At 50.8% G+C, this 12,563-nt stretch overlaps 1 protein-coding gene across 1 annotated transcript in view; it reads left to right on the plus strand.

Moving 5' to 3' along the window:
• The window catches only part of ADAMTS14 (ADAM metallopeptidase with thrombospondin type 1 motif 14), a 33,400-nt gene that overhangs the window by 4,026 nt on the left and 16,811 nt on the right, over window positions 1–12,563 (plus strand). Inside the window, 3 exon segments of the mRNA XM_030951462.1 lie at window positions 3,493–3,649; window positions 4,319–4,515; window positions 12,104–12,187. Of these exon segments, the coding sequence (XP_030807322.1) occupies window positions 3,493–3,649; window positions 4,319–4,515; window positions 12,104–12,187 (438 nt within the window).

Genomic DNA, 12,563 nt, shown 5'->3' on the forward strand with positions numbered 1-12,563 from the left:
CGTTTTCCATCCCCGTGGCCCTGGCTTGCTTCAGATGGGTGGCAGCAGATAAGCAGGACACAAAAGCCCTCAGCAACAGTAATTAATAGGGAAGGGAGGGAGAAACAGCCTCCCAAAATGATGCCCCACTGAAAAAAGGGTGGCTTGGTCTTCCAGGATTTTCCTTGCAGATCCTGAGCTGTAGGGTTCATTTTGGGGAGGAAAAGGGTGTGAGATGTCCCTTTGGTCACATAGATCCCACTGGCCTCAGCTGGTGTGGGTGTAATATGGATATGAGGGCTTTTCTCCTGGGTGATAATCCCAAGTTCTGGCAGTGAGATGCAAACCAGGCCCTGTTGGGGCTGAAAACCCAATTAATTAATTAGTGCTGAGCGTGTCTTCATGTCCTCACTCCACCAGGAGCTACATTTGAGCTCACCTGGCAAAGCCTGGTCTGTAGCCACCCCAAAAACCTCTCACCTGGGCACGAAAAGCAGGGAAAAGGAGTCAAGGAAGGCAAAGTGTTGTGTTTGATGGGCTGCAAAGCCTGTGCTGCAGAGAGGCACGAAAATAGTGATAGAGCACCTTTGGATCATGCCTGATGCCCTCTGGATGGAAGGGGAGTGCTGTTATCCGTGGTGTCTGTTTTCACACTGCCTGGTTTTCTAGGACTTTTTGTCCAAATTATGTGTGAATCTTACAGGAAAAATACATCCTGTACGTGCAGCTGGATTTCCCCCTGCTGTTAGCTTCCCTGGTCGAGTGCAGCAGCTTTATTAAATTTTCCACCTCTCAGCTGTGTTAAGTGTCAGAATTTCCTGAATTCCTGTGGGAGCTGGAGCTTTTTACCCAGCAGTGGAGGAGCAGTCTCTTACTCAGGGTCCTGGGGAGTCCCCTTAGTGAGGCAGGAGTTCATCTCTCCCTTAGCCTGGGGAGGCACGGCAGAGCTGGAGAAGACACTTCACCCTCTGTGAGCTGGCAGGAGTGAGTTTGGTGTATGTTTTCCCTCTTTGCAGTGGAATTGTCTTTAAAGGGCCATTTTCTAGTTGGGAAGTACCTTCACTGAGAGCTGCAAACAGCACCTCATGCTAGGAAAAGCAGTGGTAATAGTCCCGCCAATTGATTTAATTAGATTTGGTATTATTAAACCAAATTAAAATCAAGGGTAGGAAGCATATGGCTAATTGATCACTGAGGATGGGATTGAACTCTTGGAAAAAGCCCAAGAGAAGCTGAGTGGGACTTTTTGGGCGGCATCTGACCTTTTCTGCTGCCTCTCTACTGTTACAACTCTACTGCCTCCCAAAATGCTGAAACACAACCTGAGCTGCTCCTCTTTGTGAGCAGGCAGGTTGATGCGTGCCTCTTGCAATGGTGTCTTTTGGGTTGTTTTGGTTTTTTGATTTATTTTTGTGAGTGCCAGGGTGACCACTGCAGCTTCTGTTTCATTTCTTGGGCCGCTCTGATCAGATGGACACAAAAATCCCAGCGTTGTCCCCTTTGCCCTCGGTCATCCCCGGAGTCGGCGGCACGCTGCATGTCCTGCCTTTGGGAGAAAGTCTGGGCTGCTTTATTCCTTGAGCCTGATATAATTAGTCACGAGCTGTAGAGCAGCTCAAACCCAAGTGGGCTGTGGCTTGGGACCAGGCTCTTTCAGGTTTTAATCCAGCACGGCTTTCCTCCGGCCGCCTGACTCAGCAAGACCCGGCTTTGGCCCTAAACCCATAAACCGGCTTTGGGGTGCCTGGCCCCGAGTGAAACGCCCCGTGGCAGGGCTGGGAGGGGGTAGTGGTGTCCCAGAAGAGCTCCTCCTGGAGCAGGGGCTGCTTCTGCTCCTTCTCTTATTGTATAATGAAGGGCAATGTTTTGGAGCTGGAAATTAGGGGAATTTCTTCATGGAAGGGATTGTGAGACCTGGGCACAGGCTTGTGTTCCCTATCCCTGGAGGGATTGAAAAAATGTATAAATGTGGCACTTGGGGATGTGATTTAGTGGTGGCCTTGGCAGTGCTGGGTCAATGGTTGGACTCGATGATCTTGGAGAGCTTTTCCAACCTAAAGGATTCCGTGATTCTGTGCCCTGCCCCATCACTGAAGCTGACTGGTGGTTTAACTCCCTGGCTTGGTCTATGCCTCCTCACCACCACCCTGCCTGGTGCCCCTGGTTAAACCTGGCTGTGTTCTTCATCTCCTTGGCTGAGGGTGGGGGGCACAATCCCTGGCTGCCCTGGTTTGACCTGGGTGTCCCCTGTGGGAAGACCCTGAGATACGTGTGTCAGGCAAGGACTTGGATTCCTCAGGAAGGAGGTAAAACAAAAGCAGCCAAAACCCCGCTTTGCGGCGGAGTTAAGCAGTTAATGAAACCCAAGTGGAGCAGGAAGTTTGGTGGAATCCAACAGAGCCATGTTGGCCATGGCCTGATGAATCCAATGGGATGTGAACACGAAGGGGACCCAAAGAGCCAGGTGGGTTTGGAAGAGCCCCAGCCTCTGTCCGAAGTACATCTCTATACATATTTTACTTTTATTTTATTTTATTTTATTTGATGAGGACCATTCCAACACCCCAACACCCTTACGAGGTCTCTGTCCAGTAGGTCCACACTGCTGGAGGCTTTGCTCCAAGACCAGATCCAAAGGTTCTGCTGGCGCTTTCCAGGCAGCCCCTCAGCAGCGGGCAGCGCCGGAGGAAGGAACGCGCGCGTGCGCCATGGTGGGAGCTGGGAAAAATGCCGAGCTGGGGGGGCTGCCCTGGGAGAGGAGCCAAATCCTGGTGATCCTTTTCCTTGCCCGAGGTCTGAGCCGGCCGGCGCTGCGGGGTGTGAGCGCTCAGGCTGATGTAAGGGGGATTTGATGGGAGCTTGGTGTTAATTAGGAGCAGGTCAGTAGCCAGGACAACATTTCCAGCGATGTTTGCCCTGTCATTCATCTTCCCTGTGTTTGGGAGGTGGAGTTGTAATGCTTTCCAGCTTCTGCCCCAACGGGGTTCCCCTGCGTTAATTCCCAAGTACTTTGTGGGGCAGAGAGTATGGTTTCTCTTTCCTTCTTGTTGCAGCTCGTTGTGTCAGTGAAATAGCAGATATCCTAAAGGCGCTGTGGGAATGGAATGGGGAGGGTTCAGGGAGGCTCAGGAGTGTCTTGGGAGCCCCTTCAGCCTTGTATCCCTGAGTTCAGGGTCCAGCACAACTCATAGATGAGGCAGAACAGAGTTTTGTTGCCATATAAAGACACAAATTGAATTGCAGCCAGGTTGGGGTTTTTTTTGTTGCTTGGTTTTTCCTTACTTTTTTTCCCCCCATCTACAGGAGAAATTAAGGGTTGTCATAGATGAACACGGCATTAGAACCATCCTGGTGTCATGGAGTAGGATCAAAACAAGATTATTTGGGATGCCATTCCCCTTTGTGCGTGCTCTGCAGCAATCTTTAACGAGCATACTGTGTGTATGTCCCCCTACACTTACATAAACCACACCATTTTTCCCCCCCTTTTCCTTGTTTCTTTGTGGAGTCCAGGCTGGCCTGATTCGGACAGACAGCAACGAGTTTTTCATCGAGCCCCTGGAGAGGGGCCAGCAGGACACAGAGGAGCACGGCAGGGCCCACGTGGTCTATCGGCGCTCGGCCATCCGGCAGGACGGCGCTGAGCCGCCCCACGACCTCCACCCCGAAGGTAGGGGCTGCTGGAATCCAGTCTATCCCAGCAATTGGTAATAAATATTTCACCTGGGGAGAGGACTTCTCCTTCTACGAGCCCTTGTATATCTCACCATGTGGCTTTAGGCTCAGTTTGACTGCTAAAGTCAAGAAGAAGGAAAGGAAATGCTGGGCTGGAGGTGCTGCAGTCTTGCTTTGATCACCTGTGTTGAAGTACTGGAAGTTGCTGTCCAGAGAAGCTGTGGCTGCCCCTGGATCCCTGGAAGTGTCCAAGGCCAGGCTGGATGGGGCTTGGAGCAGCCTGGGACAGTGGAAGGTGTCCCTGCCATGGCAGGGGCTGGAGCAGGATGAGCTCTAAGGTCCCTTCCAACCCAAACCATTCTGTGATGATTCTATGAAATGTGGCCTCGATTTGACTTTTTCACGCATCATAGAATCATTTAGTATGGAAAAAAACTTTAAGGTTCTCGAGTCCAATCATTAACATGTCCTTTGGTGCTGGTCTTCCCAATTCAGAGCCATTCAGAGCTCACCTGCCACTGGGTGAGCTGGACCAGCACCCAGCTGGAATTCAATATCCCTTTAGAGTTAAATCTCATATCTGCTTTCCCTACTGAATTCCTACTTCTGTGGAGCATCACCGTGGTGTCAGATCACCTCAAGGGCTCTTTCTTTTCCTGCCCAGGGCCCGGGGTGCAGGTGGGCGAGCTGCCCAATTCCCTGGAGCTGATGGCGGAGCGGCTGGGGGACGCAGAGCGCAAGCGGCGCCACGCCAGGAAGGACGACTACAACATCGAGGTGCTGCTGGCCGTGGATGACTCCGTGGTGCGCTTCCATGGCAAGGAGCACGTCCAGAACTACGTCCTCACCCTCATGAACATAGTAAGGCTCAGCTCTGGGGGGTGTGGATCCCACCCTTCCCTGGGTTTTAGTGCTCTTCTGGTGCTGCAGATCTGTTATCCTGGGAAAAGACATGGGTTTGGGAGGGGGAGCAGTGCTGCAGGAAGGGCTGTGCCTTCACACCGCCGGCTCTGGTGTTTAATAGCTGTGGGAATTGGAGGGATGGAAAGCAGAGCCCTTTGATGGTCATTTCCATCACCTTCCCCTTGCCAGTGGCAGGGTCTGGCGTGTTGGTGCTGTCACTGTCTGTCACCTGAGTCCAAAAGTTCATCCTGGCTGAGAACGTTTCCTCCTCATCACTGAAGTCTCAAGAAATGCTAGAAAAGAGAATAGTCGTGGCTTACTTAGTTAGAAATTACAATATCTGTAATTTGTTTTGCAGTGATGATGTTCATGATTTATTCTGAATACCATTTGTTGGTAGAGGAAATATTTTTATAGGTTTTCAGGAGCTTTTTGCACCTGGATAACCATTCAGGATATGTTTGAAAAGGAGTTTAGAGCAGCTTTACAGTTCCTGCACCCTTCCTCACTCTGAGGCATGGGGCAGCCTGTGGTGGTACCTTACACCCCTTTTCATTCCTTTCTAAGATAAAAACATCCATATTCCCCAAGTCCTGAGCCATGTGGAAGGATCAATATTTATTCATCCAATCATCTTGAGGGAGGTTTGCCCCTCCAGCATCTGAATGTCTGCAAATAAGGTCTATGCTCAAGGATCTCTTCCTCTCTCCCAGTTTCGTTTTGTTCTCCATGCTTTATTATCACCTCTATTTATTTACTTTTCTTTAAGTGTTCCTTGACATAGTGGTGGAAAATGTTCAAAAGGCTCAACCAGCTCTGGAATGGCCAAGTTATAAAGATGCTCTTGGGTGCTTGGTTGTTGCTTTGGACATTATTTCTGCCACGTGGCTGGCAACGAAGGGGGAAATTATCAACATGTGTGGGGGGAGGATTTGTGGGATTAGAGGGTGATGAGGTGAAGGATGAGTGAAGTGGCTGGTCCTGCATAGGGAAAGTGTTGAAGAAGAAAACACCTTCATAACAAAGTTTTATTCTCTGGCATGTTATCCCTCTGCTCTCAGCATCACTAAAATTCACTTTCCGAACATTAAATCCTCCTGCCAGGGGGAAGCCACCGGGTTCCCTGCTCTGCCCTCCGGCTCTTCCCACGTCGTGGGGGTCGGAGATGATGTCATTTTTCCTTTCGGATCCCGGGGGGGAAGGGGGGTCGGGATGGCCAGTTTGAACGCCCAGGGATTGTCAGCTCTAATCAAAAGGTCGGTTTTCAGGCGCATTTCATGGTTCCTACCCCGCGGGCAGGACTTTTCAGGGAGTGAATGCGCGGGATGCTACGCTGGGAGAAGGGAGGACCCGCTGCCTATTCAATTAAAGGCGGCGCTGGAGACTTCAATGAGGGGGGGAAAGCCCCAGGATAATACAGGCAACAAATACTTCCCCCCAAGTATTATTTCCTTCTGTATATTCGCCCCCCCACCCCCTTCCCCTTCTTTCTTTCTGGTTTTTAGTGCGTTTTCTTTCCAGCTTTGCCGTGACCTCCGTCCGCCTCCTCTTCCCTTGGCGCCGCCTCGTTTCCTTACCGGCTCAGATTGCCTTAAAACACCCGATTCAGCAGAAAAAAGAGAGTCCTGCTTTCTGGCCTGGGTGGCAGAGGGAGGGAGAGAGGAGGAGCCTGCTGGGACCACACAGCTGAACATTAATCCCATTAGTTGGAGGCAAAGGGAAGAAGGATGAGAGGCTTGGCCAGCCCTCTAACGAGGGAAGGACTTAACGAGCTGGGCTGGAGTATGTCAAGGAACAAGTTTTCCTATCTAGGAGCTCTCCTGTCAAGATATATCCCCAGGAAAGGGGGCAACGGGTTTGGAAGTAATGATAAACTCTCCTGGCTTTTCCTGAGGTCTCCCCTGAGTGCCGAGGGAGCAGTGGGACGCGCATCCCTTCCCAGCTCTGCTGTAGGTAGGGTCCCGGGGCTCTTCCCAAGACACAAAACCCTTTATTAGGAACTCTGTGTCGGCTGAAGCTTGGTGATAAATGATTTGTCACGGAGGAGGTTTTTTATGAAAAGAAACAAACCCCACAGCCCTTATTTCATTGCCAGAGATGTGGATGCTTTTCAGTGAAGGGCGCTGTGTCCATCCCGGGAGGCTGACATGAGGATGACTGCTCCTTTTGTGCACCTAAGAGCTTCCCTGCAGGCAGCCTGCCTTCCCTGCTAGCTCCCAGCCTGCATTCCCAGCCTGCCCTTCCCTTCTTGGCTCAGATGCTGCCCAGGAATTTGGGGTCAGGTTGGAGTGAGTGGGAAAGGCACAGCTCCCCCTCTGCCAACAGTAGCTGAGCTTATCTCTGCTCTGAGCTGAGCTTTTCTGTGTCCACCTAACCAAACCTGGTCTGTTGGGCTCTTGGGATGAATGTTGGGTGATGTGGTGGCTCTGGAGAGCCATTCCCCTCTCCTGCTTGCTGCCTGTGGCAGGGGTTGTGATGCTACAGAAGGAAAATTGGGATCCCCCAGCCATGGTGGCTGCTGAGATCAAGGGCTGGGAACCAGGAGGGGATCCAGCACCTTGGAAAAGGAAGAGGAGAGGAAATATTCAGTGCTCAGCTCTGCTTTCCAGTCTCTTGCCTTCAGGGAGCTGGGCTTCTTGGTTTTCTCCACCAGACTTCCCTCTGCTCATCCCTGATCCTTTCAGGTCTGGGGGTGGCTCCACTTGGAGGGGAGAAGCCAAGCTGTGGCTCTGTTAAACCTGGCCCTGGCCTCAACTGGGTTCCTGGGCTTTTGTCTCACGTTGCCCATGATTTGGTTAAGGATGCAAAGGTTCTTGGTGTTTTCCCATTGTTTCGGGTTACTAGGGAAACCCCATGAGTCAGAGCCCTCTCCAGGCTGGGACTTGCCTGGCTCCAGCTGAAATTATTGTTCCCAAGGGCAGAGCAACAAAGAGTGCTACTGAGACCCCACAGAAGAGGTGGTTTGGGAACAAAAATTAAACCTCCAGCTTTAATTTTAACCTGTGTATGTTTTTTTCCTTAGGTGAGGGGTTTATGAGCCACTTCCTTGGTAACTGGTAATAACAAAAATACCTCTGATGTCTCTCATGTGTCCATGCACTTTTCCCTACCCTCTGTATAGGCTTACATGTTTGTTGCTATTTTTTTTTTTTGGACAACATGCCTTGTTCTGTAGAGAGCTCTGATCAAATCTACTCTTGCCCTTGCAGAACAATTCTCCCCTTCCTCTGCTCCTCCCCACAGATAATGTGGGTCAGCCCTCACAGAGGTGACATTATGCATTGTGCAAAGCCCAAAAATGTGGTAAGGGGGACATTCCCCTCCCTTCCTAACCCCCCAGCCCCAGCAGAGAGGCTCAGGGTGAATCCACCAGCTTAAAAACCGGGCGAGGGAATAAAAGGAAAGGAGTTTAAAGATGACTTGGCTGTTCCGAGTAAGCGATCCCGGCGTTTTGAAATGTCAGCTATTCTGCTGCTCTGGCAAATTCTTCTCGTGTCTCTCCCTTTGTTTTCCTTCCCTGAAGAACAGCGAGGTCTAGACCTCGTTGCCAGTGCGGTTTTGCTGTCGGGATCTGGTGTCTGGGGCTGCAGGCTCGGGGTTTGCAGGGATTTGGGGAGGCAGCCTGCCCTGCTCTCGGGGTGTAATGTTCCTGTCACTGTAAAACAAAGCCACTGCCTCCTTGGTGCTGCAGGGTTTGGGGGCAGTCCTGTGGGGTGGCTGTTCCTGTGGTTTGCCCTTAACTCACAGCGAGCCTTAAGGGCTGGGCTGTTCACAGGTGGGAAAATTCCATTTTAAATGAGAGAGGAGAGCATTTCTTGCCAGGCGACGGTGTGAAACAGGCTGAGCATGGATGAGAGAGATAAAAAGATCTTTATCCCATGGCTTCAGGGATGTGGGTTATAAAAATTGCTATTTTTTACTGGAGCCCTTTGCTGAACAACTGTTTTTGGGGGAAGGGGTTTCTCTGAAGACACTGACATCTGCAGAGGGCAGGGGCAGTTGTGCCAAGCCTGCACGGGTGAATTCCCATTTCTCTCCAGGTGAATTCCCATTTCCAAGGTGATGCTTGGCCCCTCCAGCTCCATCCCCACTTCTTCCACAGGCCCTGGAGCACTTGGGGGAAGCTGGCCCTGCTGATGTTCCCCCCTGCCCCAAAATTTGGGGCCTGTGGGTCGCAGCCCTGGCAGCAGCCAGCACCAAGCCCTTTTGATATGATTCTTTTCCCCCCCTCAATCAATTATTTCTATCTGGCTGTGGAGGGAAGTCTGTAGCCTTGGGCAGTCTGGTTCCACATCTGCTTTCTGAATTAACCCTAAAGGTCACTGCTGAGCTGGTATCTGTTAGGTGCAGATCCCTGCCTAAACCCTGGACTAAACAGGGGCTGGGCTTTGGGTTAACTCTTCATTTCAGAGGCTGAAATGGAGCACCAGGGAGGGCTGAAATGGAGTACCATACTGAGGGAGCACCAGGCCCCTGTGAGCTGGAGCAGAGTGGGATTCAGCACTGCTTTATAAGGAAGATTTATGGAATTAAATCCCATCTTGGAATAACACAGCAGGATCTACTGAGCATCCTGGCAAAATACCCTGTGCAGCTGGGAAGGGAGAGGTCTGTGCTGCTCCACGTGATGCTCCCAGTCACAGCAAGGTCAGGTTGTGGCTGGTACAGAGGTCCCTAGGGCAGGAACGTGGCTCATCCTGATGGATTGAGGGGTCCTCAGGAGCAGGCAGCAAGCAGCAGAGCGCTGGTGGGTGACCATAGAATCTTAAAATCATGGAGTGGTTTGCAAGGGAGATGAAAGCTCATTGCATTCCTACCCCCTGCCATGGGCAGGGACACCTTCCACCATCCCAGGTTGCTCCAAGGCCAATCAAACCTGACCTTGGACACTTCCAGGGATGGGGCAGCCACATCTTCTCTGGGCAGCCTGTGCCAGGGCCTCACCTCCCTCAATTCCTTCCCAATATCCCATCTAACCCTCCCCTCTCTCAGTTTGGATCTCCAGCTCCTGGGGGTGAAGGAGAATTCGTGAAGATTTGGGAGAGTGAAGGAAATGGTTGTGTTTCCTGTCCTGTTCCCCACACCACCCCCCAGCTCTGCATCTCTTCAAGCATGGCTTGAATTTCTCCCTCTCTCCCTGCTTTCCCACCCTGCCATATTACCAATATTTTTGTAAGGGATCAAACTTAGGATGTGGGATTTTTCTGAGGTGCCAAAGCCTCCTACATGCTAAAACGCAGCCTGACATCCCTGAGGAGCTGCAGCTCCTTGCTGGGCTGGATCCTTCACACCTCAGTGGGTCTGGAGGCCTGAGTAATGTTTGCAGCTGCAGCACTGCGTGACCTTCCACCCTTCCGTGCACATCCCCAAAAAGTAGGGTTGGCATCAGAAAAAATCCATCACATCCTCATTATTCTTACAAAAGGGGGAGGGTGAAGGGGCATTGCCCCCACAGAAAGCAGGGATGAGCTGAGGATGGGTTGACCAGCATTATCTTTCCACACTGATGGATAAAATACCCAGCGGCTCTTGCAGCTTCTGCATCCAAAGGGGTGCATTAATGGGGATGGACTGGCAGTTCATTGATTAATTTTAATTTTTTATAATCGATTTTGCTGCATTCAAGGCTCAGGATCTGCATTACCTCTCTGCATGGCTCAGAGGCACCCCACGGGAGTGTTGGGTGTCATGGCGAAAAGGTTAACACTGGGGTTTTGGGTTTAAAAATGGCCCGAGTGGGTATTTCAAATGGAATCCCAGGCTGGAAAATGGGGGGCTTGTACAACACTGGGGAGTGGCTGACATGGGCTTGGGCAGCAGTAAAAGGGTAGTTGTCACCCAACCCTTGATGTAAAATTGGAAAACCCCATATGGGAATGGGGGAATGGAGGAAAAAATAGAAAAGATCCATAAATCTGACGTTATAACCTTCATCTAGTCTGGAAGGGTATGATAGAGCTGAGGCAAATTAGTCCCCCCTTGGGCAAAGCCAAAAAAGTGTATTTTAATTAAAACATGAATTCTAGTCAATATTAAAAAATGTCTTAATTTGGTCTCTTTGACTTCTGCAGTGAAACCCCATTTGTGGAACTGTTCATTTGAGAGACCTTTTAGGAAAAAGGAAGCCCCATTCTCAAAAACCAGGGTGTTTTTGTTCCCTGGGCTGTGTTTTCCCACGTGCTTTGCAGGAGGTGCAGGGTCTCACGTGGGTTTCAAATATATATGGCCAGCTCCAAGTGCCAACTGCTGCTGTGAAGACTTTGCCTTTGTGTTTCATTCCCTTCTCTCCCCCTCTGCCTGCCTCTGCTTTTCCAAATCACATGCTCCTTACGGCAGGGTTTATTATTTCTCCCTTTATGTTTGTGGCATGCATTTTAAGTATTGCTGTGAACAGTAAGCAAAAGCCAAAGCAGGGTACCTAATGCCTTCAGTGGTTGCCCACTCTGTGCCTCTCTCCATGTCACTGAGCTCGGCTCTCTCCTCCCATCTGGGTGTCCTACTCTCTTGGTAGCATTTGGGAGTAGAATTTGTTTATTCATCCTGGAAACGCAGAAGGAAGAGGTTGTAGCTGGTTATTTCCTTTGCAAGGTCATTTTTAATAGCTGAGGATGGTAAAAATCTCGTTGACTCATGAGCCCTCCCTGTTCTCTCCATTGTGTTGCCTTCTCCTGGGATTTCTGGAGCCACAGGTCAGGTTTGACTCAACTGAGGAAAGCCCTGACTTTGGGGAGAGGCAAAGGATTGTATCAAAAAGCTGTATTTTCCTTTGGGTGCTGGAGTCTGGAGCATTTCCATCCCTCTGAGGGATTCATATTCCAACGGCTCATTGAGAAATGTGGTGGAGGAAACGCAGCCCTTGATGGGAATGGGTGATGTCATTGACCATCTGAGCCATTCCTGGGGAAACTTTGGCTTATTCCAGCTTGGCTTTTTGGCTTTGTGCTTGTTACACGTGGGAAAATGGGGGAAAAACCCCTCCCCACGGTGGGAGGAGGGGGATGACATCTTTGCACCTGGTCTTGGAAAGCCTGGGAGGGTGTGGAACGTGGGAGCGTGGAGGACAGGAGGGGCTTGAGAGCTGGGATGGCCTTAACTCCTTCCCTGTTGGATTTCCCTCCTGTGATAGATGAGTAATGCCATGATTGACTCTCACAAGTAATGGACAAATATCACAGAAAAGTTTATAGATTTATAGTTGTGTTGTACCCCTTCGTGTGGTTATCAAGGGACAACGGGAGCTGGGACATCTGGGAGGGCTGGCTTGTCACTATGGAACGCCTGGCCTCCAATCAGGATTTGAGGAAGAGATCTCCACCACTGGACAGTGAACAAGGGGTTGATGGACACAACTTTGGGAGGGGTTAAAGGGTTAAAAAGGGGAAATCCTCCATTGTGAGGGGGCTGAGCACATGGCGGGGAAAACCTTTTGCTCCCAGCGCCGTAACATTTTTCTTTATTCAGTCTCCTGCTGTATTTTTGATAAGGTTTAATAAACCCTCCTGAACTATGAAAAGTGAGTAGCTGTTTCTCACGCTCCCTTCCTCAGGTGGATGAGATTTACCACGACGAGTCGCTGGGCGTGCACATCAACATCGTGCTGGTCAGGATGATCATGGTGGGATATCGCCAGGTAAATCCGGCGCTCAGGCGCGCGTTAGAGCGGGACATGCTCTGATGTTTATTTAGCACTTAGGTAAGCCCAGCCTTGGGAAAATGTGGCAGTTGTCAGAGCCCAAGTGACAACTGTGCTGAGCAGGGGTGAATTTGAACCTTCCTTAGCCTGGATTTTGGGGGCTGAGGGCCTGGATAGCCCCCAAGGGAGGTGGGTGGCTGTGATCTGCTGTTACCTGCTTGCTCTGGGATTTGGGGAAAACTGCAGAGGCTTCCCCAGAGCTCTGTAGGTGAGCTCTGTAGAGGTGGCTTCCCTCACTGAGAGGAGCTGGACATTAGTGAGGAGAAGCTGAGGTTGGGATCCCCTTGACTCATCTCCCTGGCTGTCCTGTAGC

The sequence above is a fragment of the Camarhynchus parvulus genome, chromosome 6 (assembly GCF_901933205.1).
Source record: "Camarhynchus parvulus chromosome 6, STF_HiC, whole genome shotgun sequence".
Taxonomy (NCBI): Eukaryota; Metazoa; Chordata; class Aves; order Passeriformes; family Thraupidae; genus Camarhynchus; species Camarhynchus parvulus.